The 27,001-nt window shown below is 40.5% G+C and overlaps 1 protein-coding gene across 1 annotated transcript in view; it reads right to left on the bottom strand.

The window, feature by feature from the left end:
• Nucleotides 1-27,001, bottom strand: part of DNAH14 (dynein axonemal heavy chain 14) — a 746,387-nt gene that overhangs the window by 698,625 nt on the left and 20,761 nt on the right. Inside the window, 2 exon segments of the mRNA XM_053712788.1 lie at nucleotides 10,454-10,566; nucleotides 22,358-22,525. Coding sequence (XP_053568763.1) covers nucleotides 10,454-10,566; nucleotides 22,358-22,525 — 281 coding nt within the window.

Genomic DNA, 27,001 nt, shown 5'->3' with positions numbered 1-27,001 from the left:
CTAAAGCTGAAGGTGTGCTAGGCCAACTGTGCTAAAGCTGAAGGTGTGCTAGGCCAACTGCGCTAAAGCTAAAGGTGTGCTAGGCCAACTGCGCTAAAGCTTAAGGTGTGCTAGGCCAACTGTGCTAAAGCTGAAGGTGTGCTAGGCCAACTGCGCTAAAGCTAAAGGTGTGCTAGGCCAACTGCGCTAAAGCTAAAGGTTTGCTAGGCCAACTGTGCTAAAGCTGAAGGTGTGCTAGGCCAACTGCGCTAAAGCTAAAGGTGTGCTAGGCCAACTGTGCTAAAGCTGAAGGTGTGCTAGGCCAACTGCGCTAAAGCTAAAGGTGTGCTAGGCCAACTGCGCTAAAGCTGAAGGTGTGCTAGGCCAACTGCGCTAAAGCTGAAGGTGTGCTAGGCCAACTGCGCTAAAGCTAAAGGTGTGCTAGGCCAACTGCGCTAAAGCTGAAGGTGCGTTAGGAAGACTGCAAATACCTATGTTTTTCACTTAGAAGAAAATGTTCTTTTTATTTTTAAATATATATATGCTGCATAATTAACAACTAATCCTTATTTCAGAATGAATAACCGTTGTATTATAATATATCTTAAAAGAGAAAACTATCTTTAGATTGAGTTTTCCTCAAAACATTATTTTAAAAAAAACAAAAAAACAATTTAAATAAAAAAAATCTATTTTATAATTTTTTATCCACCCTAATTTTGTATTAAAAATGCACCCCATTATAAACACCTTTTTTTTTAATTTAAATTATTTATTGAGGAATTCTATTGAAACACATATCGTAGTACCATTTTGTACAGAGATATACAAAAGGACAATCATTAAATAACAATAACAAGAATTAGATGTACATGAACCAATGCTGTAGTTAATGGAATGCGTACTTACGAGACTAAACAGATCTCAAGAGATCATGTGTTATTACTATAAATGCTAAGATATGTCAGAACTCTCTTGTTTTCCTCTTTTTATCTAAACAAAGTTTGAAAATGAAACATGTAAACAACAAACAGTAATTTGTGCTTTTGTGGGTTTCACGTAACTGAAAATTTCTGAATTTCTTTATAAACTAAGCAGCATAACAGGAACCTTCTGCTGCTTTCGATACTAAGTTAAGAGTGTACTCCATTCTCTTACGGGTAAGGGTGAAGGCCTTCTAGGATAAGCAGAGAGCATTCGGTGAAAGGAATAACAGAGGGGAAAGAGGGGGGGGGGAAAGAGGAGAAAAAAAAGTAGGGGGACAATTTTGGAGGAGAAGGGAAGGGGGAGAATTTTCGGAATTAGAGTTGGTACTAGGGGTGATGGTGGACAACCTTAAGAAAAAGATGGCAATCTCATTTCTCCAATGGTGTCCCAGGGCTCCCAGATTAGAAAGTGAAGGTCAAGCTGTAATTTAGCAGAGTAAAGATAGTTTTCTATCGATCTAAGATATGTGATTCGATTTATCAGGCTCGGCCAGCTTGGGGGATTATGCTTTTTCCAATTCCTGGCTATGAGAAATTTTGCTGCCATTAAAATTGAGATCAATAAACTTTGTTGGGGTAAAGGCTGTTTGTGGAGGTTGAGGTGAAGGAGAGTAATTTCAGGGGGCAGACCCTCAATCAGGTGGAGGCGTTGGAACAGGCTGAATATCTTAGACCAAAAGGGTTTGATGGCCAGGCATGACCACTAGATATGATAGGGATCTCCGATCTGTGAGCAATCCCGCCAACATAGCGAAGAGCAGGAAGCGAATATCTTATTTAGTTTGCAAGGTACATAGTGCCATCTGGTGAGGAGTTTGAAGTAAAGCTTGAAGAGGGACGTACAATGTATTGTTTGTTTCGTATGAGCTATCACTATGCTCCAGGATTTTTCAGGGAAGGTTAGACCCCAGTCTTTCTCCCAGGATAATTTTTGGGAGTTTAATAAGCATTGGTAGTGACGGGATAGAGGAGACAGGAGCTGGGTATTTGTTTGAATTCTAGTTTCTCAAAAGGAAAGAGGCCTCGGGGAGGAATTTAGGAATCCCCAGGATTTCATGAGTGAGCGGAGCCTTCGTAGGTTGAAGTGAAATTTAATTGGGACAGAAATCTTTTCCATGAAACCTCTAAGGGTCATAAGTTTATCGTCATCAAATAGATTTGAAGTATTAATCTCAGTTAGTACTGTTTTCAAATTTTGGCTAGAATTAGGGACGCCATATAACAGGCCGTGTAATGAGTGAATTGGCGATGGGTGGGGGAAAACCTGAGGTTGGTGATGGAGTTTTAGCCATTGATCTCTACAGTGGGTTACTATCTAGTTATGGAGGGGGATGGAAGGGGAGTTGTGGGGGGAATCCATAATAAGTTGGTAAGTTTCATATGTGCTGGAAGAGGGGCCTGCTCAATTTCAAACCATCTCGGGGGGGCTGAGAAGGTACCCAAGAAGACGTTCTTGGGTAAACGCTTCATAATAAAAACGGACGTTTGGAAGGTTAATACCTCTTGATAGAAAGGGGCATTGTAGTAAAGATGCCGCTCTCCTTGGGCGCTTACCAATCCATATATATCTGTTGAAAATATCTTGAAATTTATTTAGGAGAATGATAGGTACTTTTATTGGTAGACATCTGAATAGGTAAGTGAGTCTCGGCAATTGCATCATTTTGATGGCTGCGATCCTCCCAAACCAGGAGATCTCATCGTATCTGTTTGAGTGCAGGTCCTGTTGGGTCTTGGTCAGTAGTTGATTAAAGTTTTTATCAATAATGGCTCTAAAGTCATGCGAGAGGAATAATCCTAAGTGTGTGAGACCTTTATGCGATCATTTAAAATCATAATCTTTCTTGAGTGAGGTAACTATAGAGTGGGAAAGGTTCATAGGGAAGGCTTCCAACTTGCTAAGGTTCAATTTATAATATGAAATATTCCCAAATTTTTCAAGGAGGTCAAAGAGGAAGGGGAGAGATGTGTCTGGGTCTGAAAGAAACAAAGGGGGGGAAAGAGGACACCCCTGTCTGGTTCTGTTACGAATGGAGATCAGAGCAGAAGCCCACTCTGCATACTCTGACTGTGGGGGAAGAATAAAGAGCCGAGATCTGTAAAATTGTCCGGGACACCAAATGCCCTGAGAGTAGCTAACATTTACTCCCACCTCACCCTGTCAAATACCTTTTCTGCATCAATTGAGGGCGAGAAGAGGGATACCCATGTCAGAGACCTCTGTAAAGATGTTTAACAGGTGTCTGGTACTATCAGGACCCTGTCTACAAAGAATAAAGCCCACCTGATCTGGGTGTATAAGGGACTGTAGTTAAAGGTACGGTCGGGCGGCTAGGATTTTAGCGTATATTTTTATGTCCACGTTTATTAAGGAGATGGGCCTGTAGCTCTCACAAAGAGAATGGTCCTTGCCTGCTTTTGGTATGTAAAAAATTGTGGCTTCTAGGAATTCAGGTCTCACCGTTCCTTCAGAGAAAGAGGCATTGTAAAATCAAACACCTAGATTTAGAGTTCTGCGTTAGCCGTCAAAACCAGCATTAAAGGGCCATTATGCACTCAAAAAAATATTGGCTAATTAAATAAAGCATTAAAAGAAAATAAAGTTTTAAATTAACATGTATTATCAATTTTACTGCTTAAGGTCCTAAAAATGATGTTAAAGTTTAAAGTCCTCTGACTTCATGAGAATACGTTTGTAGTACCCAGTAGCTGCAGAACAAGGCTTTTTTCCACACTCCCTAACTTGTGTTTAGAAAGCCCTCCTGCTGGAGCGGTCTCTGTAATGTGCTTTGTGTGCAGTAATATGTTGAAAGGCAGAAAATATGTAGATATACACAGAAGCTGAAGAATTCCACTTCCCTTTCCCCCTCCGGTTACCACAGATCTCCTCTAGTCTCTGCACACCCTTATAAATGCCGTGGTAACCGAGAGGGGGGAGGGAAGTGGAATTCCTGCAGCGTTAGAACGGACAGAAGGGAAAATATGCTGCTGAGTTTAGTAGCTTCTGTGTATATCTGCATCTGCTGATTTCACACAGTCCGTTCTAACGCTGCAGGAAATCCACTTCCCTCCCCCCTCCCGGTTACCACGGCATTTAATTAGAGTGTGCAGAGACTGGAGGAGATCTATGGTAACCGGAGAGGGAAAGGGAAGTGGAATTCTTCAGCTTCTGTGTATATCTACATCGTTTCTGCCTTTCAACATATTACTGCACTACAAAGAACATTACAGAGACCGCTCCAGCAGGAGGGCTTTCTAAACACAAGTTAGGGAGTGTGGAAAAAAGCCTTGTTCTGCAGCTACTGGGTACTACTAACGTATTCTCATGAAGTCAGAGGACTTTAAACTTTAACATAATTTTTAGGACCTTAAGCAGCAAAATTGATAATACATGTTAATTTAAAACTTTATTTTCTTTTAATGCTTTATTTAATTAGCCCATATTTTTTTGAGTGCATAATGGCCCTTTAAGGGGTCCTTACGCTGCTTTTGGCCGGCCGCTGGTATTTAGAGTCAGGAAAGGGTCTAACGCTCACTTTCCAGCCGCGACTTTTCCATACCGCAGATCCCCTTACGTCAATTGCGTATCCTATCTTTTCAATGGGATCTTTCTAACGCTGGTATTTAGAGTCTTGGCTGAAGTGAGCATTAGAACTCTAACAACAAAACTCCAGCCGCAGAAAAAAGTCAGGAGTTAAGAGCTTTCTGGGCTAACGCCGGTTCATAAAGCTCTTAACTACTGTGCTCTAAAGTACACTAACACCCATAAACTACCTATGTACCCCTAAACCGAGGTCCCCCCACATCGCCGCCACTCTAATAATTTTTTTTAACCCCTAATCTGCCGACCGCACACCGCCGCCGCCACCTACATTATCCCTATGTACCCCTATTCTGCTGCCCCTAACATCGCCGACACCTATATAATATTTATTAACCCGTAATCTGCCCCCCCCCCAACGTCGCGGCTACTTTACCTACACTTATTAACCCCTAATCTGCCGACCGGACCTCGCCGCTACTCTAATACATGTATTAACCCCTAAAGCTAAGTCTAACCCTAACACTAACACACCCCTAAGTTAAATATAATTTTTATCTAATAAAATAAATTAAATCTTATTAAATAAATTATTCCTCTTTAAAGCTAAATACTTACCTGTAAAATAAACCCTAATATAGCTACAATATAACGAATAATTATATTGTAGCTATTTTAGAATTTATATTTATTTTACAGGCAACTTTGTATTTATTTTAACTAGGTACAATAGCTATTAAATAGTTATTAACTATTTAATAGCTACCTAGTTAAAATAATTACAAAATTACCTGTAAAATAAATCCTAACCTAATTAACAATTAAACCTAACACTACACCATCAATAAATTAATTAACTAAACTACCTACAATTATCTACAATTAAATCAACTAAACTAAATTACAAAAACAAACAAACACTAAATTACAAAAAATAAAAAAAGATTACAAGAATTTTAAACTAATTACACCTACTCTAAGCCCCCTAAAAAAATAACAAAGCCCCCCAAAATAAAAAAATGCCCTACCCTATTCTAAAATAAAAAGTTAACAGCTCTTTTACCTTACCAGCCCTTAAAAGGGCCTCTTGCGGGGCATGCCCCAAAGTAAACAGCTCTTTTGCCTGTAAAAAAAACATACAATACCCCCCCAACATTACAACCCACCACCCACATACCCCTAATCTAACCCACCCAAACCCCCCTTAAAAAACCTAACACTAAGCCCCTGAAGATCTTCCTACCTTATCTTCACCCAGCCGGGTATCACAGATCTGTCCAGAAGAGGGTCCGAAGTCTTCATCCTATCCGGGCAGAAGAGCTCCTCCAGAGGGTCCGAAGTCTTCATCCTATCTGGGCAGAAGAGGACATCCGGACAGGCAGACATCTTCATCCAGGCAGCATCTTCTATCTTCTTCCATCCGGAGCGGAGCGGGTCCATCTTGAAGCAGCCGACGCGGAGCCTTCCTTCTTCACCGACGTCCTAAGTCCGAATGAAGGTTCCTTTAAATGACGTCATCCATCGGATTGAACTTGAATTTGATTGGCTGATTCAATCAGCCAATCAGCTTTTTCCTACCTTAATTCCGATTGGCTGATAGAATCTTATCAGCCAATCGGAACTCGAGGGACGCCATCTTGGATGACGTCATTTAAAGGAACCTTCATTCGGACTTAGGACGTCGGTGAAGAAGGATGGCTCCGCGTCGGCTGCTTCAAGATGGACCCGCTCCGCTCCGGATGGAAGAAGATAGAAGATGCCGCCTGGATGAAGATGTCTGCCGTTCCGGATGTCCTCTTCTGCCCGGATAGGATGAAGACTTCGGACCCTCTTCTGGACGGATCGGTGATACCCGGCTGGGTGAAGATAAGGTAGGAAGATCTTCAGGAGCTTAGTGTTAGGTTTTTTAAGGGGGGTTTGGGTGGGTTAGATTAGGGGTATGTGGGTGGTGGGTTGTAATGTTGGGGGGGTATTGTATGTTTTTTTTACAGGCAAAAGAGCCGTTTACTTTGGGGCATGCCCCGCAAAAGGCCCTTTTTAAGGGCTGGTAAGGTAAAAGAGCTGTTAACTTTTTAATTTAGAATAGGGTAGGGAAAGTTTTTTTTATTTTGGGGGGCTTTGTTATTTTTTTAGGGGGCTTAGAGTAGGTGTAATTAGTTTAAAATTCTTGTAATCTTTTTTTATTTTTTGTAATTTAGTGTTTGTTTTTGTAATTTAGTTTAGTTGATTTAATTGTAGATAATTGTAGGTAGTTTAGTTAATTAATTTATTGATAGTGTAGTGTTAGGTTTAATTGTAACTTAGGTTAGGATTTATTTTACAGGTAATTTTGTAATTATTTTAACTAGGTAGCTATTAAATAGTAAATAACTATTTAATAGCTATTGTACCTAGTTAAAATAAATACAAAGTTGCCTGTAAAATAAATATAAATCCTAAAATAGCTACAATATAATTATTCGTTATATTGTAGCTATATTAGGGTTTATTTTACAGGTAAGTATTTAGTTTTAAATAGGATTAATTTAGTTAATAAGAGTTAATTTATTTAGTTAGAATAAAATTATATTTAACTTAGGGGGGTGTTAGGGTTAGGCTTAGCTTTAGGGGTTAATACATTTATTAGAGTAGCGGCGAGGTCCGGTCGGCAGATTAGGGGTTAATAAGTGTAGGTAGGTAGCGGCGATGTTGGGGAGGGGCAGATTAGGGGTTAATAATTATAATGTAGGTGTCGGCGACGTTGGGGGCAGCAGATTAGGGGTTCATAGGGATAACGTAGGTGGCGGCGGTGTCCCAGCAGATTAGGGGTTAATTCTATAATGCAGGTGTCAGCGATAGCGGGGTCGGCAGATTAGGGGTTAATAAGTGTAAGGTTAGGGGTGTTTAGACTCGGGGTACATGTTAGGGTGTTAGGTGCAGACAGAAACTGTTTCCCCATAGGAAACAATGGGGCTGCGTTAGGAGCTGAACGCTGCTTTTTTGCAGGTGTTAGGTTTTTTTTCAGCTCAAACTACCCCATTGTTTCCTATGGGGATATCGTGCACGAGCACGTTTTTGAAGTTGGCCACGTCCGTAAGCAAAGCTGGTATTTAGAGTTGAAGTGGCGGTAAATTATGCTCTACGCTCCCTTTTTGGAGCCTAACGCAGCCCTTCAGAGAACTCTAAATACCAGAGTTATTTAAAAGGTGCAGGGAAAAAAAAAACATGCGTAGCTAACAAACCCCTTTGGCCGCAAAACTCTAAATCTAGGTGTAAGTAAATAAGGGGTCAGTTGTTGGGAGAAGGTTTTATAAAAAAGGTTGGTAAATCAGTCGGGACCATGTTCTTTGTTAAGCTAAAGAGGATATCGCTGATTCCCGCTCTTCAGGAGACGGTGAGTCAATTAGGCTCTGGGTCTCTTCTTGGGAGAGAGTTGGTAGGGCTAGGGAAGAGAGAAATTGGTGAATTAGTGGAGGGGGTGTCGTAGGGGCCTTTAAGAATTGTTCAATATTATACGGGGATTCATAATAACAGGTAAATGCTTTCCCGATATCTGTAGGGGAGTATACTGGACCTAAAGGGGTTTTAATTAACGTGGTTCTGCATTGTTGGATGCGTAGACGAAGTTTGGTGGTTAGGAGTTGGTCCGCTTAATTACCTTTGTAATAGTACAGCTGACGGAGGGAGAGCAATGTGGATTGGACTCTCTTCTCTTCAATCAAGTTAATCTTAGACCTTTTTAAAGCAATCTGTTCCAAAATCAGTCTGGATGGGGCATTTCTATTTACTTTCTCTAGGGTACGCAAGTTTGCGTACATTTGTGCTAAGAATTGGCCTAGAGTTTTCCTATCTTTTGCTGCTTTTTTGAGGAAGTGGCCTCTGAGAAACGCTTAGGCAGCTGCCCATAGCATGGGGTCATCTGTCTCATTGTTATCGCAAAGAATAATTTGAACAGCTAATAGGATTTCAGCAGCTCTCATCCTATTGGCTGTTTTTAACAGAAAATAGGATTTCAGAAGCTCTCATCCTATTGGCTGATTTGAATTTGAAGAATAAAGGAACGCTATTTTGAAACAGCTACCGGACTTCAGGAACCGTGAGTAGATATTCTGGGGTTAGAGTTAGGGTTTTTTTTGTCTGTTTTTTGGGTGTTTTTTTTTTTTTTTTAGAATAGGGATGGACACTGTAAAAGAGCTGAATGTCCTTTTAAGGGCAATGCCCATACAAATGCCCCTTTAGGGGCAATGGGTAGTTTAGGATTTTTTAGAGTTAGGTTTTTTTTATTTTGGGGGGTTGGTTGGGTGGTGGGTTTTACTGTTGGGGGGACTTTGTATTTTTTCCAGGTAAAAGAGCTGTTTAACTTAGGGCAATGCCCTACAAAAGAACCTTTTCAAGGCCTATTGGTAGTTTATTGTAGGTTAGGGGGGGGTTATTTTGGGAGGGCTTTTTTATTTTTATAGGGCTATTAGATTAGGTGTAATTGTTTTTATTTTTGAAAATTTTGTTTATTATTTTTGTAAGCTTAGTGTTTTTTAGTTTTCGTAATTTAGTGTTTATTATTTTTTGTAATTTTAGATTTTTTTATTTTTTTCGTAGTGTTAGGTTTTTTAAATTTGTAATTTAGGTTTTTAATTCATAGTATTTATATTTTATTAAAATAGTAAGGTTAGGTTTATTTATAGTTTAATGCTAGGTTTATTTTTATTTCACAGGTAAGTTTTTATTTATTTTAAGATAGTTATATTGTAATTTAAATTTAACGTTGGGGGGTGTTAGATTTAGGAGTTAATAGTTTAGTGTTTTGCGATGTGGGGGGCTGCCAGTTTATGGGTAAATAGGTTTATTTAGTGGCGGCAATGTGGGTGGTCGGAGGTTTTAAGGGTTCATAGGTTAATGTAGTAGCAGCGATATGGGAGGCCGGAGGTTTAAAGGTTAATCATTTTATTTTGTGGTGGCAATGTCGGGGAGCGGCGGTTTAGGGGTTAATAATTTTATTTAGTGGCGGTGATGTCGGGGAGCGGCAGATTAGGGGTTAATAGCTTTTATTAGTGTCAGAAATATCGGGAGCGGGGGATTAGGGGTGTTTAGACTAGTGGTTTATGTTAGGATGTTAGGTTTAAATGTAACTTTTTTTTTCCCCATAGACATCAATGGGGTTGCATTACGGAGATGTTTCATTCCGCACTTTAGGTGTTAGAAAAAAACCTAACACTCTCTCCCCATTAATGTCTATGGGGGAAAGCGTGCACAAGCACATCAAATCAGCCCTTTAATTTTGTGTGGTATGGAGCTTAACGCCACCATATCGCACGCACAAGGAGGCTTTTCAGTAACTCGTAATGGCAGCGCTATGGAGAGTGAAATAACACAACATTTTTGGCATTAGTTTCGCACCCTGTTTAACGCAAAACTCGTAATCTAGGCATGAGTTATTACCAGATGGTACAAGCACCTTAAATGGACATAAAACGCAAATCTTGTCTTTTATGATTTAGATAGAACATAACATTCTAAACAACTTTCTAATTTACTTCTATTATCATATTTTCTTCGTTTCCTTGTTATCCTTTGTTGAACAGCAGAGCAGTAAGTTTAGGAGTGTGCACATGTCTGCAGCACTATATCGCAGCAGTTTTGCAACAATGTTATACATTAGCAGGAGCACTAGATAGCAGCACTAATTCCTGTCATGTAGTGCTTCAGGAATGTGCACGCTACCTACCTAGGTATCTCTTCAATAACATGAGAATAAAATACATTTGATAATAGAAGTAAATTGGAAACTTTTTAAAAATGTTATTCTCTATCTGAATCATGGAAGAAAAATGTGGGGTTTAATGTCCCTTTAAACTCTCTGAGCAAGTGCTCTGTTTAAAATGCTAGTGCACGGAGCATACTTAAATACATATTTGAAAAAGCTTTAGCTTTTATTAGAAGCAAGTGATATTCACCTCCCCATCTCACTTACCTGAATTGTGCAAATACTTTTAAATTCTTCATTGCATAATAGTTGACCCTCTCACGTAGCCATTCATTTACTGGCACTATATCCATGATCTCTGTTCCTGACAAAAGATGTACCTAATGAATTAAATAGGAATCAAAGTAATTAAAAGGAACAGCCTCGGGGGTGGAGCTAGCGCCCAAACAGAACAGACATATAGTATTGGAGCTCCAAGAAACGGCATCTATATTGTTGGAATTATTAAGTCTAAACCCTACCCAAGTGTGATTTACACATTATAGCTGTACCCTGCACCTGTCTGCACAGTTATTTGGGGGAATTGGAAGCGGATTTCCCAGAATTGAGGAGAACAAGGATCTTTGACGCAGATTGGGCCTAAATATTGCTGAAGCCCTTTGAGCAGCGTGATAGAAAACACAGCGGTTCCAGAGCTGCACTAGACCCTTCTCCTCCTATAATGGAGAAGTTATTTGCTGTGCTGCAGACCTACATGGAGGAGTTTGAGAGGGGGGTTTGCCGGAGGCTAGATGGTCTTATACTGTCCGTGAATGCAGTGAGAGAGGACCTTAAGTCTAGCAAGAAATCGTCAGGCACAGCACTGAATTTGAGGAAGACCCCTGAGGGATCCCCCTCCTACGCACTCACCTGTTTACAGCCAGCTGGGGCTAAAATAGAACGGAAGAAAGGGAGTCCTCATGAGCTGAGGTGCAAGCCAAATATCCCTGTTGAATTCGTCTTTCAGAGATGCGGCCCTGATGGGGTAGTTACGGCCTCCAGGAAACAAGAGGATATTGTGCGCAATGGTGGAGCTGCAACGGAGGAAGTTGACCGGAATGGGTTGCGGTCTGGCGCTTGGGGGAGTGCGGTCGGCTCCCCGGAGTGTAGCCCATACCCATCTAGAGGAACTGTGAAGGTATCAGGGGGCTCACAATTTATTCCACTAGTTGGCAATGCCCCACAAGCCGGTGCCGCTCTCTCACACAAAACCGAGGCAATCTGAGCTGTCTTAATGTCCCCATGGCCTCCTACCTCACCTGCTTCCTTGCACTGGTCACAGTCTGGAGACTAACTTTTTTTTCCAATTGTTCTTGTTCCCGTAGATCGGGTGTAGGCTGAGAACTTCAAAGTAATGACTTTTTTTTTTTTAGCTATGGCTGCTTGCTTAATTTGACACGGTTTTTTTTTTTTTATTTATCTAATTATGTTAATGCCATTGAGAGTTATGTTACCTAATCCTGCTCTGTTTGAATGTTGGTCTGCGATCATTGGTGCCCCAGGTTTTTCCTCTATGTGCTATTCTTAACTGGGGAAACATAATGGCAGACTTAGCCCGGTTCCCAACGATAATACCTTTTACAAAACAGAACTAGCAGAAGGGGATTGTGTTCTTGATGAAGAATTGTCTATTTGAATTATCTCTCTCTACACATAAATGTGAATTCCACTTAGCTAGTAATCCTCCCCCTACTTTGAATTTAAGTTCACCTAATACACTACTACCTTATATACTCAGTATTTTTGCCACATATTTATATCACTAACACATTGGGGTATTTCTCATAACTGTATGCTAACACTCTTCACTGTTTATACACCTTGCTAGTGAGATTAACGACACCAGAGGTATATATTTGCATAGTATCCTAGTTAGCTGCATGCACTAGGCTTAGGCAGATAATATCACATACCTACTAAAGGGTTGATTAGGTATACTAGATTGATTGTTGTACTACATCTTCAAAGTAGTTGCATGCAACCTCGCTTGGATCATTTGTGTGTTTCATCCTAGATACTATTACACTTTTATCCCTTCATAACCCTTGCATAGCATATTTATAATTATGGGACGTGGCTGCATTATATGTCTAACCTATCTATCTTGTGTAAGAAAGTTTTACATTATTAGTGTACCAACTGAGTCAATGATTTGAGTAATATATGCGCTAAGTTTACTCCAGTATATATTACTTTACAAGATGTGATTACCTGGTTATCTGTCCTATCCAGCAAAGTTAGAGTAACCTGTTGCTGGACTATCTCCCGCCCCCCCCCCCCCCCCTCCACCATTTTTGTGCGGTAGGGACGAATACTTTCTCCTCCGCACTCTCTTCTGGTAGAGTGAAGTAGTCTCTACCCAGTCCGAAGTCCTAAGCCTATGCTTCCCCCTGCATATATGTAAAAAGGATCTTCGGGCCCCAATATAAGACATTTTCCTTTGTTTATTGTATGTTGGTTAATCAAAGAGTTTCGGAACTACAGTTTTTTCTTCGTTCAAGTTTCTATCAATGCTCAGTAAGAGTGTCATTATATCCTTATTGTGACAACTGTGATCAGTTCTGGTACATCACTGATATCATTTAGCAGAGTAATTTAGATAACGTTGTTTTGTACCTTATTAGTATGTTTATCTATTTCACTTAAGTTTGCCTATAATCTATATGCAATAACAAGCTAACATATGACGAGGACTCTTTGAACTGCTATAGATGTCTTCAGATTGATCCTTGCCGCCAGATCTCATGAGCGGATCTTTAATATATTGAAGACGCTAGAGTGTTCAAATATTGAGATTCTTTACCCCTGTAAGATCTGTCTCCAGACAAGTACTAATTTCCAGGTCCCATAAGTGGATCTATTTTTCTTTGTTGACACAAGTTTGCCCTAATATTAAGTTATAAAATGAGGCTCCATTAGGGTCAGTACCGTACTCCTACTATTGTCTACTGTATTTATGCTTGAATGATGGAACTGATGTCATGCAATTTTGTTGAGATATTGCCCTATTTACTATGTTTGTACTTTGATGTATTTTATTGCCTCAATAAAAACACTTTTCAAAAAAAAAAAAAAAAAGGAACAGCCTCAAAATGAAATCCCCCACATAAATGTTCAAGGGGACATTAAACACCAATACAGTTCATGCATCTCCCTCTAATTGTGGGTGCGGCCATTTTGGAACCTAGGTTTCATTGCAGCTATCTGAAGGAGAGTTGCTGCACATATACAAATATGTCAGCAATAGAATGCACTGAAAGCTAGACTGCAACATGGCAGCAACCGTTACTAGAGGTAGGCGAGGGAATAATCTCAATATCATGCTTACAAAATGTATTTAGAGCTAGATTACAAGTGGAGCGCTAATTTATCGTGTGCCCGTAAATGGGCAAATTCACCAGTTTACAGGTGCGCAATAAATAATCAGCCATTAAAAGTGGTTGGTTATTGCTACCGTGAGCTTGTGGTAGTAATTAGCGCTACAAAAATTTATCAGCAATCAGATCTTCAAAAGTGCCCCAATTAGCTCCAAAATAAAGTATATTTTAGTTTTGTTTTTAAAAATGCAGCTTTTTTTAGGGGTTAAAGTTGGCAGGTGTGGGGTGTTAGAAGAAAAAAAAAGGCACTAAAAAGTACCTTTACTTTGCTGTCTATGGGGAACTGTTCATTCCCTGTAAATATATATGTACTGTATATGCTTATATAGATATATATTTATGTGTTAATATGTATATATACACACATATAAACACATAAATATATATGTATATATTCATATACATTTATATTTAACCCCTTAATGACCAGCGCAGTACCCTGTATGACGCTGGTCGTTATGCCCTTAAGGACCAGTGACATACCCTGTACGTCGCTGGAGTCCTGGGCTTCTCTCTGCCACGATCTCGCGCAAAATAGCAAAATTCCGTGGGGCACTGCAGAAATAGATTTGCAGAGTTACCGATGCAGAGAGGGCCACTCTGTGGCCCTCTCTGCATCGGACAGAGGTGGTGCCGATCGTTGTGGGTGGGAGGTTAAGGAGGGAGGCGGGTGGGCGGACCATTGCTGGAGGGGGGCGGGGGTAGAGCAGGAGTTAGTGGGACCGCTCGGCCACGCTACAGGAAATAAAAAAAATAATAAAAAAACTGTCAATGAGGGGGAAGGAAGGAGGAGGGAGTAGGGGCAATGAGGGTATCCCATGTGGGATCCGTTAACGGAAAGGGATCTGGGAGGGGGGTAGGGCATTGAGAGGGTGTCAGCTACACTACAGAAAAAAGGGATCTTTTTTTTTTGTTTGTTTTAAATTAGCCAAATTTGCAGCAAACTGGGTACTGGCAGACAGCTGTGGAGGATTAGTGAGCATTTTTGGGGGGGGATCAGGGAGGTTGGGGGGTTAGGGCGGAACCTACAATGCAGCAAATATTTTTTTTAAATGGGCTCTTATTTTCATTCTGGCAGACTTTCTGCCAGTACTTAAGATGGGGGTGATAATTGTGAGGTTGGGGAGGGAAGAGAGTTGTTTGAGGGGGCTCAGGGAGGGATCAGGGGGTGGGAGGTGTCAGGTAGGAGGCTGCTCACTACACTAAAGCTCAAATTAACCCTACAAGCTACCTACTTAACCCCTTCACCATACCTCCCAACATTTCAAAATTCAAAAGAGGGACACCCCCCCCCCTTGGCAAAAAATTGATATGTGGTGGGCAGGAGTGGGGGCGGGGCTTAAAAAATCATAAGACCAAAGTAATGTAAATAAAATTCTAAATAAAGTCATATCTTGTAATACTTTTAGGCAGCAAATCAAACACAAGCTCAAACCACTGGTATAGCTATGTGAGCTCTGTATTTAATTAACCTTTGCAGAGACAGTGCTAAATATTATTGTCTTAATTGGACATTTAATAATAGATTCTTTAAAACTGCTCTCTGCTTTCCTCATTAATATTCTAGATTCTGGCCTTTAAAGTTAGCCAAAATGCACAGTAACACACTACATAGCATACACTTACACATGCACATACACACACACACACACTACATAGCATACACTTACACATGCACACACACTACATAGCATACACTTACACATGCAGATACACACACACTACATAGTATACACTTACACATGCACATACACACACACTACATAGTATACACTTACACATGCAGACACACACTACATATCATACACTTATACAGGCAGATACACACACACACATACTACATAGCATACACTTACACATGCAGACACACACTACATAGCATACACTTATACATACAGATACACGCACACACACACACACTACATAGCATACACTTATACATGCAGATACGCACACACACACTACATATCATACTCTTACACATACAGATACACACACACACACACATTACATAGCATACACTTATACATGCAGATACACACACACACACAATACATAGCTTACACTTATACATGCAGATACACACACACAAACTACATAGTATACACTTACACATGCAGATACACACACACTACATAGTATACACTTATACATGCAGATACACACCTAATAGCTTACATTTATACATGCAGACACACACTACATAGCATACACTTATACATGCAGATACACACACACTATACAGCATACACTTATACATGCAGATACACACCTAATAGCTTACATTTATACATGCAGACACACACTACATAGCATACACTTATACATGCAGATACACACTACACAGCTTACACTTATACATGCAGATACACACACATACACACTTATAGACACAGACACACACACTACATCATATATGGGTATATGTAACTCATTGTATGGGGTCCTGGGGTTGGCAAGCACATTAGCTGGCAGTCTGAGGCTGCCACTGTTCGTTACTCTGGTGTTAGCACTGATCATCGTATAAAACTGAAGGCATGCTAGTATTATCACCAGGGGTTAGACGTCATCACTACCAGGGGTTAGAGGTCACCATTACCTGAGGTCAGAGGGTATACAGCCTGCCTACTCCTGCTTAAGCCACACACCATTACTATTCCACAAGGAATCTAACAGATATATAACCCTGGGAGAGAAAAGCCAGCTGCTTCTGAGTATGTGCCCAATAGAATTAAAAAAAACAAAAAATGAATGCATGGGGCAATGCGGGACATATGGCTAGCAACCCGGGACAGCGGGACAGCCCCTAAAATCATCACTGTCCCGCAAAAATAGGGACAGTTGGGGGTATGCTTCATTGCTGGGCATAATACAAGTGTTGTGAGCAGCGGCATTTAGGGGCCTTCTAATTACCAAAAAGCAATGCCAAAGCCATATATGCCTGCTATTTCTGAACAAAGGGGATCCCATAGAAGCATTTACAACCATTTGTGCCACAATTGCACAAGCTGTTTGTAAATAAGTTCAATGAAAAACCTAAAATTGTGAAAAAAAAATTTTTATTTGATCGCATTTGGCGGTAAAATGGTGTCATGAAATATACCAAAATGGGCCTAGATTAATACTTTGGGTTGTCTACTAAAAACAAAATATAGTTTTGATAGGTAAATAAAGAAAAGGCACTATTTCTGTTTAAATGTAGTGATGGCAAAAATGCTAAAAATTCTCTGGTCTTTTGGGGAAGTTTTTATCTGAAATGCCCGGTCCTTCAGGGTTTAACATTTGCTGCTCATTGCTGCGCGACTTACCCCTTCCCTGTGCTAGGTTCTCATGCCGTGTCTCATGGCATGAGAACGAGGCTCCCATTGGGGCCTATGGAAGTGCGCTCTTGTGAGCGCAATCCTTCCATGCAATGCGAAAGCGAGGTCGCCATACTGTTATGCTAGTCTACACTATACTATATTAAATTACACTATGTTATGCTTGGCTATAATTACATATTTTATGTTGGGCTACACTTTATTATACTATGCCATATTGTACTATAGTATACTTAGTTATGTTAGGCTATAATACATTACATGCTATTCTACACTGTATTGTATTATATTATATTATGCTATATTACACTATGTTATGTTCGGCTAAAATATATAATATGCTAGGCTATACTGTACTATATTATACTGTGCTATGCTATATTATATTATGTTAGGCTATATTATATTATATGCTAGCCTATACTATACTGTACTATATTATAATGTGCTATGCTATATTATGTTATGTTAGGCTATATTATATGCTAGGCTATACTATACTGTACTATACTATATTATGTTAGGCTATAATATATTATATGTTAGGCTATACTGTACTATATTATAATGTGCTATGCTATATTATGTTAGGCTATAATATATTGTATGTTAGGCTATATTATACTGTACTATATAATAAATGTGCTATGCTATATTATACTATGTTATTTTAGGCTGTAATATATTATATGCTAGGCTATACTGTACTATATTATACTGTGCTATGCTATATTATGTTATGTTAGGCTATAATATATTATATGTTAGGCTGTACTATACTGTACTGTACTATATTATACTGTGCTTTGCTATATTATACTATGTTATGTTAGGCTATAATATAGTATATGCTAGGCTATACTATACTGTACTATATTATAATGTGCTATGCTATATTATGTTAGGCAATAATATATTATATGTTAGGCTATACTATACAGTACTATATTATAATGTGCTATACTATATTATACTATGTTATGTTAGGCTATATTATATTATATGCTAAGCTATACTGTACTGTACTATATTATAATGTGCTATGCTATATTATGTTAGGCAATAATATATTATATGCTAGGCTATACTATACAGTACTATATTATAATGTGCTATACTATATTATACTATGCATACAAAGAGAGAAGCGCTCTACCAGGAACGAACAACAGCTCAGTGGCTTGTTCTATGGCGATTTACCACCCGGAAGCAGCCTCTTTTAGACCAGTGTGCTTTTCACAGAAGAAAACTTTCCTGAAGTATATCAGTCTGATCCCGCCAAGTAAGGTCAGTCCAGCCCCGAAATACCAGGCAATTCTCCTCTGAACAAGGAACATGACAACCCCAGACGATCGTTTCGGCCTCCTATGGGCCTCGTCAGTGAGGTGCAGCCACATTCCTCTAAGCACACTGGGCAAGGAGTCCACGTCTGGTTTCCCCCATCACCCATAGGGAGACTTCCCCAGGGTCATAATAATTTGCATACAAAGAGAGAAGCGCTCTACCAGGAACGAACAACAGCTCAGTGGCTTGTTCTATGGCGATTTACTACCCGGAAGCAGCCTCTTTTAGACCAGTGTGCTTTTCACAGAAGAAAACTTTCCTGAAGTATATCAGTCTGATCCCGCCAAGTAAGGTCAGTCCAGCCCCGAAATACCAGGCAATTCTCCTCTGAACAAGGAACATGACAACCCCAGACGATCGTTTCGGCCTCCTATGGGCCTCGTCAGTGAGGTGCAGCCACATTCCTCTAAGCACACTGGGCAAGGAGTCCACGTCTGGTTTCCCCCATCACCCATAGGGAGACTTCCCCAGGGTCATAATAATTTGCATACAAAGAGAGAAGCGCTCTACCAGGAACGAACAACAGCTCAGTGGCTTGTTCTATGGCGATTTACCACCCGGAAGCAGCCTCTTTTAGACCAGTGTGCTTTTCACAGAAGAAAACTTTCCTGAAGTATATCAGTCTGATCCCGCCAAGTAAGGTCAGTCCAGCCCCGAAATACCAGGCAATTCTCCTCTGAACAAGGAACATGACAACCCCAGACGATCGTTTCGGCCTCCTATGGGCCTCGTCAGTGAGGTGCAGCCACATTCCTCTAAGCACACTGGGCAAGGAGTCCACGTCTGGTTTCCCCCATCACCCATAGGGAGACTTCCCCAGGGTCATAATAATTTGCATACAAAGAGAGAAGCGCTCTACCAGGAACGAACAACAGCTCAGTGGCTTGTTCTATGGCGATTTACCACCCGGAAGCAGCCTCTTTTAGACCAGTGTGCTTTTCACAGAAGAAAACTTCCCTGAAGTATATCAGTCTGATCCCGCCAAGTAAGGTCAGTCCAGCCCCGAAATACCAGGCAATTCTCCTCTGAACAAGGAACATGACAACCCCAGACGATCGTTTCGGCCTCCTATGGGCCTCGTCAGTGAGGTGCAGCCACATTCCTCTAAGCACACTGGGCAAGGAGTCCACGTCTGGTTTCCCCCATCACCCATAGGGAGACTTCCCCAGGGTCATAATAATTTGCATACAAAGAGAGAAGCGCTCTACCAGGAACGAACAACAGCTCAGTGGCTTGTTCTATGGCGATTTACCACCCGGAAGCAGCCTCTTTTAGACCAGTGTGCTTTTCACAGAAGAAAACTTTCCTGAAGTATATCAGTCTGATCCCGCCAAGTAAGGTCAGTCCAGCCCCGAAATACCAGGCAATTCTCCTCTGAACAAGGAACATGACAACCCCAGACGATCGTTTCGGCCTCCTATGGGCCTCGTCAGTGAGGTGCAGCCACATTCCTCTAAGCACACTGGGCAAGGAGTCCACGTCTGGTTTCCCCCATCACCCATAGGGAGACTTCCCCAGGGTCATAATAATTTGCATACAAAGAGAGAAGCGCTCTACCAGGAACGAACAACAGCTCAGTGGCTTGTTCTATGGCGATTTACCACCCGGAAGCAGCCTCTTTTAGACCAGTGTGCTTTTCACAGAAGAAAACTTTCCTGAAGTATATCAGTCTGATCCCGCCAAGTAAGGTCAGTCCAGCCCCGAAATACCAGGCAATTCTCCTCTGAACAAGGAACATGACAACCCCAGACGATCGTTTCGGCCTCCTATGGGCCTCGTCAGTGAGGTGCAGCCACATTCCTCTAAGCACACTGGGCAAGGAGTCCACGTCTGGTTTCCCCCATCACCCATAGGGAGACTTCCCCAGGGTCATAATAATTTGCATACAAAGAGAGAAGCGCTCTACCAGGAACGAACAACAGCTCAGTGGCTTGTTCTATGGCGATTTACCACCCGGAAGCAGCCTCTTTTAGACCTATTATACTATGTTATGTTAGGCTATAATATATTATATATGTTATGCTATTCTGTACTATATTATAATGTGCTATGTTATACTATGTTATGTTAGGCTATAATATATTATATGTTAGGCTGTACTATACTGTACTGTACTATATGATACTGTGCTATGCTATATTATACTATGTTATGTTAGGCTATAATATAGTATATGCTAGGCTATACTATACTGTACTATATTATAATGTGCTATGCTATATTATGTTAGGCAATAATATATTATATGTTAGGCTATACTATACAGTACTATATTATAATGTGCTATACTATATTATACTATGTTATGTTAGGCTATATTATATTATATGCTAAGCTATACTGTACTGTACTATATTATAATGTGCTATGCTATATTATGTTAGGCAATAATATATTATATGTTGTGCTATACTATACAGTACTATATTATAATGTGCTATGCTATATTATACTATGTTATGTTAGGCTATATTATATTATATGCTAAGCTATACTGTACTATATTATAATGTGCTATGCTATAATATATTATATGTTAGGCTATACTATACTGTACTATGCTATATTATACTATGTTATGCTAGGCTATAATATATTATATGTTAGGCTATACTGTAATATAGTATAATGTGCTATGCTATATTACACTATGCTAGGCTACAATATATAATATGCTAGGCTATACTGTACTATAATATAATGTGCTATGCTATATTATGTTAGGCTAAAATATATATTATATGTTAGGCTATACTATACAATACTATATTATAATGTGCTATGCTATATTATACTATGTTATATTATATGATAAGCTGTACCGTACTATATTATAATGTGCTATGCTATAATATATTATATGTTAAGCTATACTATACTGTACTATGCTATATTACACTATGTTATGCTAGGCTATAATATATTATATGTTAGGCTATACTGTACTATATTATAATGTGCTATGCTATATTACACTATGTTAGGCTCCAATATATTATATGCTAGGCTATACTGTACTATATTATAATGTGCTATGATATATTATGTTAGGCTATAATATATTATATGTTAGGCTATACTATAATGTACTATATTATGATGTGCTATGCTAGGCTATAATATATTATATGTTAGGTTATACTGTACTATATTATACTGTGCTATGCTATATTACACTATGTTATTTTAGGCTATAATATATTATATGTTAGGCTATACTGTACTATAGTTTAATGTGCTATGCTATATTATGTTAAGCTATAAAATATTATATGTTAGGCTATACTGTACTTTATTAGACTGTGCTATGCTATCTTATACTATGTTATGTTAGGGTATTTTGTATTATATGCTAGGCTATACTATACCGTACTACATTATACTATGCTATATTATATTATGTTATGTTAAGCTATAATATATTATATGCTAGGCTATACTATACTGTACTGTACTTTATTATACTGTGCTATGCTATATTATAATATGTTATGCTAGGCTTTAATATATTATATGCTAGGCTATCCTGTACTTTATTATACTGTGATATGCTATATTATACTATGTTACGTTAGGCATAACTAATTGTATCTCCTTGGGTTGCTTGGCTACCAGTAACATCCAAGGGGAAATAATTTAAGCCCCAGTAATATACAAAGCAATGATGGACTCCTTTTGTGCCAGTTACATACATAGTACTGACTTAACTCCACATGCACCAGTAACACACGGGTCAATAATTATTTTTACCCTTATTTCTAAGAAAGCTGTAGAGAACTCTGCTAATCCTGCTTCCCTTGCCTTCTGCTTAGCTGTTCCCATCACCTATGTTAAAATACTGCAGTTTGGTTATTAGACATTTCTGAGTAGCAGAGAGTAAACATAATTTGTTTATTAAAACAGAAACAAGTAATTCTCCTCCTTTATAAATGCAATACGCTATGGGTCTCTGGGCCCAGAGAAGCAAATGTAGTGGCAGAATCATGTGACATGTAAATATAATTTAATAACTTCATAAGAATATTTTAAACCAATAAGGGCTCAGATTAATATGATTTCTTACAGAAAAAAAACTAGATAATGTATATTACCTTAGAGACATTTGATGCACTAACAGTCCAGTACAAGTCAGACTGAAGAGCCGCAGCTGCAGGAACGACTTGAAGATCGTAAGGATCGTAGCGAGCTTTGGGATTATTACGACATCTGGGCAGACAGTATACAAATTCCCCTTTATCCACCTCTAATGGAACTTTTCCCTGAAGAAGGAAATCATATGGTTAAAAGGCACAAACTATTAAATATATTTTGTATTGACTGCAGGCCATAGACGATTGTTTCAGATCCTAAATCATAGTTCTATTCTCAGCAGATTCTTTATACAGGGAGTGCAGAATTATTAGGCAAGTTGTATTTTTGAGGATTCATTTTATTATTGAACAACAACCATGTTCTCAATGAACCCAAAAAACTCATTAATATCAAAGCTGAATATTTTTGGAAGTAGTTTTTAGTTTGTTTTTAGTTTTAGCTATTTTAGGGGGATATCTGTGTGTGCAGGTGACTATTACTGTGCATAATTATTAGGCAACTTAACAAAAAACAAATATATACCCATTTCAATTATTTATTTTTACCAGTGAAACCAATATAACATCTCAACATTCACAAATATACATTTCTGACATTCAAAAACAAAACAAAAACAAATCAGTGACCAATATAGCCACCTTTCTTTGCAAGGACACTCAAAAGCCTGCCATCCATGGATTCTGCCAGTGTTTTGATCTGTTCACCATCAACATTGCGTGCAGCAGCAACCACAGCCTCCCAGACACTGTTCAGAGAGGTGTACTGTTTTCCCTCCTTGTAAATCTCACATTTGATGATGGACCACAGGTTCTCAATGGGGTTCAGATCAGGTGAACAAGGAGGCCATGTCATTAGATTTTCTTCTTTTATACCCTTTCTTGCCAGCCACGCTGTGGAGTACTTGGACGCGTGTGATGGAGCATTGTCCTGCATGAAAATCATGTTTTTCTTGAAGGATTCAGACTTCTTCCTGTACCACTGCTTGAAGAAGGTGTCTTCCAGAAACTGGCAGTAGGACTGGGAGTTGAGCTTGACTCCATCCTCAACCCGAAAAGGCCCCACAAGCTCATCTTTGATGATACCAGCCCAAACCAGTACTCCACCTCCACCTTGCTGGCGTCTGAGTCGGACTGGAGCTCTCTGCCCTTTACCAATCCAGCCACGGGCCCATCCATCTGGCCCATCAAGACTCACTCTCATTTCATCAGTCCATAAAACCTTAGAAAAATCAGTCTTGAGATATTTCTTGGCCCAGTCTTGACGTTTCAGCTTGTGTGTCTTGTTCAGTGGTGGTCGTCTTTCAGCCTTTCTTACCTTGGCCATGTCTCTGAGTATTGCACACCTTGTGCTTTTGGGCACTCCAGTGATGTTGCAGCTCTGAAATATGGCCAAACTGGTGGCAAGTGGCATCTTGGCAGCTGCACGCTTGACTTTTCTCAGTTCATGGGCAGTTATTTTGCGCCTTGGTTTTTCCACACGCTTCTTGCGACCCTGTTGACTATTTTGAATGAAACGCTTGATTGTTCGATGATCACGCTTCAGAAGCTTTTCAATTTTAAGAGTGCTGCATCCCTCTGCAAGATATCTCACTATTTTTGACTTTTCTGAGCCTGTCAAGTCCTTCTTTTGACCCATTTTGCCAAAGGAAAGGAAGTTGCCTAATAATTATGCACACCTGATATAGGGTGTTGATGTCATTAGACCACACCCCTTCTCATTACAGAGATGCACATCACCTAATATGCTTAATTGGTAGTAGGCTTTCGAGCCTATACAGCTTGGAGTAAGACAACATGCATAAAGAGGATGATGTGGTCAAAATACTAATTTGCCTAATAATTCTGCACTCCCTGTATACTCTTAACAAAACCCTGGGCAGAGCTTCAGCTTGAATATGTCAGTGAAGCCTGCAAACATCTGGGTTTCCTGCGATTGGATTCGGTAAACACAACACACATGTAACATGTTTTTTACAGACCTATATTCCATGGCATTTCAATGGGGGATACATGAGGAAAGAAAAATATCCTGAATCTTTTAAGAGAGAACCCCTTTTAAGCTGTGGGTGAAAATTGTTATCCCTAACCGCACCCTAATTCCCAGTCACACAAACAACTCCGCCCAGTTCTGCCCAAGGGCCTCTCTTATTCAGTCAACAGCAGCTCAGCAAAGTGCCCCCTTCAGTGTTTATGCCTATAGTGCCTAAGTAAAACTAAAAATAAAGCAATCCATGGAAAAAGAGAAGTAATAAGGGGAGGGGAGAATTGAGTTAAAGTTAAAATTAAATTTCCATGACCTAAATAGATCATATTATTTGAAGAAATGTTCTAATATACTTTTATTATTATATTTACTTTGTTCTCTTGGAATTTTTTGTTGAAAATCATACCTAGGTAGGCTCCACTGGGAATGTACTTCTGGGAACTAACTGGTGATTGTCCCCCTCTGAAACTATCTCAATCTCTTTCCCCCCTCAAGCCCACTCTCCCTTCCTCTGAGACTGCCTCTCTCTCCCCCCAACTGAGTTACTCTATCCCCCTCTAACAATGTCTCACCCTCTTTCTCCTTCTGTCTCTTCCCCATTCTGTCTCACTCTTGTATCCCCTTCAGTCTCACTTTTTTAATTGTTCTGTCTCACTCTCTTACCCCCTTCTGTCTCACTCTCTTACCCCCTTCTGTCTCACTCTCTTACCCCCTTCTGTCTCACTCTCTTACCCCCTTCTGTCTCACTCTCTTACCCCTTCTGTCTCACTCTTTTACCCCCTTCTGTCTCACTCTTTTAATTGTTCTGTCTCACTCTCTTACCCAATTCTGTCTCACTCTCTTACCCCCTTCTGTTTCACTCTCTTACCCCCTTCTGTTTCACTCTCTTACCCCCTTCTGTCTCACTCTCTTACCCCCTTCTGTTTCACTCTCTTACCCCCTTCTGTCTCACTCTCTTACCCCCTTCTGTCTCACTCTCTTACCCCCTTCTGTCTCACTCTCTTACCCACTTCTGTCTCACTATCTTACCCCCTTCTGTCTCACTTTCTTACCTCCTTCTGTCTCACTCTCTTAACCCCTTCTGTCTCACTCTCTTACCCCCTTCTGTCTCACTCTTTTAATTGTTCTGTCTCACTCTCTTACCCCCTTCTGTCTCACTCTCTTACCCCCTTCTGTTTCACTCTCTTACCCCCTTCTGTTTCACTTTCTAACCCCCTTCTGTCTCACTCTCTTACCCCCTTCTGTCTCACTCTCTTACCCCCTTCTGTCTCACTCTCTTACCCCCTTCTGTCTCACTCTCTTACCCCCTTCTGTCTCACTCTCTTACTCCCTTCTGTCTCACTCTCTTACCCCCTTCTGCCTCACTCTCTTACCCCCTTCTGCCTCACTCTCGTACCCCCTTCTGTCTCACTCTCGTACCCCCTTCTGTCTCACTCTCTTACCCCTTTCTGTCTCACTCTCTTACCCCCTTCTGTCTCACTCTCTTACCCCCTTCTGTCTCACTCTCTTACCCCCTTCTGTCTCACTCTCTTACCCCCTTCTGTCTCACTCTCTTACCCCCTTCTGTCTCACTCTCTTACCCCCTTCTGTCTCACTCTCTTACCCCCTTCTGTCTCACTCTCTTACCCCCTTCTGTCTCACTCTCTTACCCCCTTCTGTCTCACTCTCGTATCCCCTTCTGTCTCACTCTCGTATCCCCTTCTGTCTCACTCTCTTACCCCCTTCTGTCTCACTCTCTTACCCCCTTCTGTCTCACTCTCTTACCCCCTTCTGTCTCCCTCTCTTACCCCCTTCTGTCTCACTCTCTTACCCCCTTCTGTCTCACTATCTTACCCCCTTCTGTCTCACTCTCTTACCCCCTTCTGTCTCACTCTCTTACCCCCTTCTGTCTCACATGCTTTTTTGTAAATGAAGGGGCTATAGGGTAAGAACTTTACGGATTTGTGTAATGAGCCCACATGGCATTCCTTTGAAATTTGATATTAAGGAATGTTTTAGGATCATTATATTTCTGCACTATTGATATTAATATGAAACAGCCCTCATGCACCGTGGTTGTGAGCTGACACTTGAGGGGAGTTGTCAACCTTGGCCTCTTCCTCTAAGGAAAGATCTTCTGTTTCTTCCCCCTCTCACTTGCGGGTATTTTTCTCTCTCCATCTGTATCTGTCTCACTCAGCTCCCTCTCTGTCCGTTCTACACCCTCTCTGTCTCTCCCGCTCTACACCCTCTCTGTCACTCCCGTTCTACACCCTCTCTGTCACTCCCGCTCTACATCCTCTCTGTCACTCCCGCTCTACACCCTCTCTGTCACTCCCGCTCTACACCCTCTCTGTCACTCCCGCTCTACACCCTCTCTGTCACTCCCGCTCTACACCCTCTATGTCACTCCCGCTCTACACCCTCTATGTCACTCCCGCTCTACACCCTCTCTGTCTCTCCCGCTCTACACCCTCTCTGTCACTCCCGCTCTACACCCTCTCTGTCTCTCCCGCTCTACACCCTCTCTGTCTCTCCCGCTCTACACCCTCTATGTCTCTCCCGCTCTACACCCTCTTTGTCTCTCTCCCGTTCTACACCCTCTCTGTCTCTCTCCCGCTCTACACCCTCTCTGTCTCTCTCCCGTTCTACACCCTCTCTGTCTCTCTCCCGTTCTACAC

Source organism: Bombina bombina, chromosome 4 (genome assembly GCF_027579735.1).
Source record: "Bombina bombina isolate aBomBom1 chromosome 4, aBomBom1.pri, whole genome shotgun sequence".
NCBI classification, from domain to species: domain Eukaryota; kingdom Metazoa; phylum Chordata; class Amphibia; order Anura; family Bombinatoridae; genus Bombina; species Bombina bombina.
This window is presented reverse-complemented; position numbering and strand designations above follow the sequence as displayed.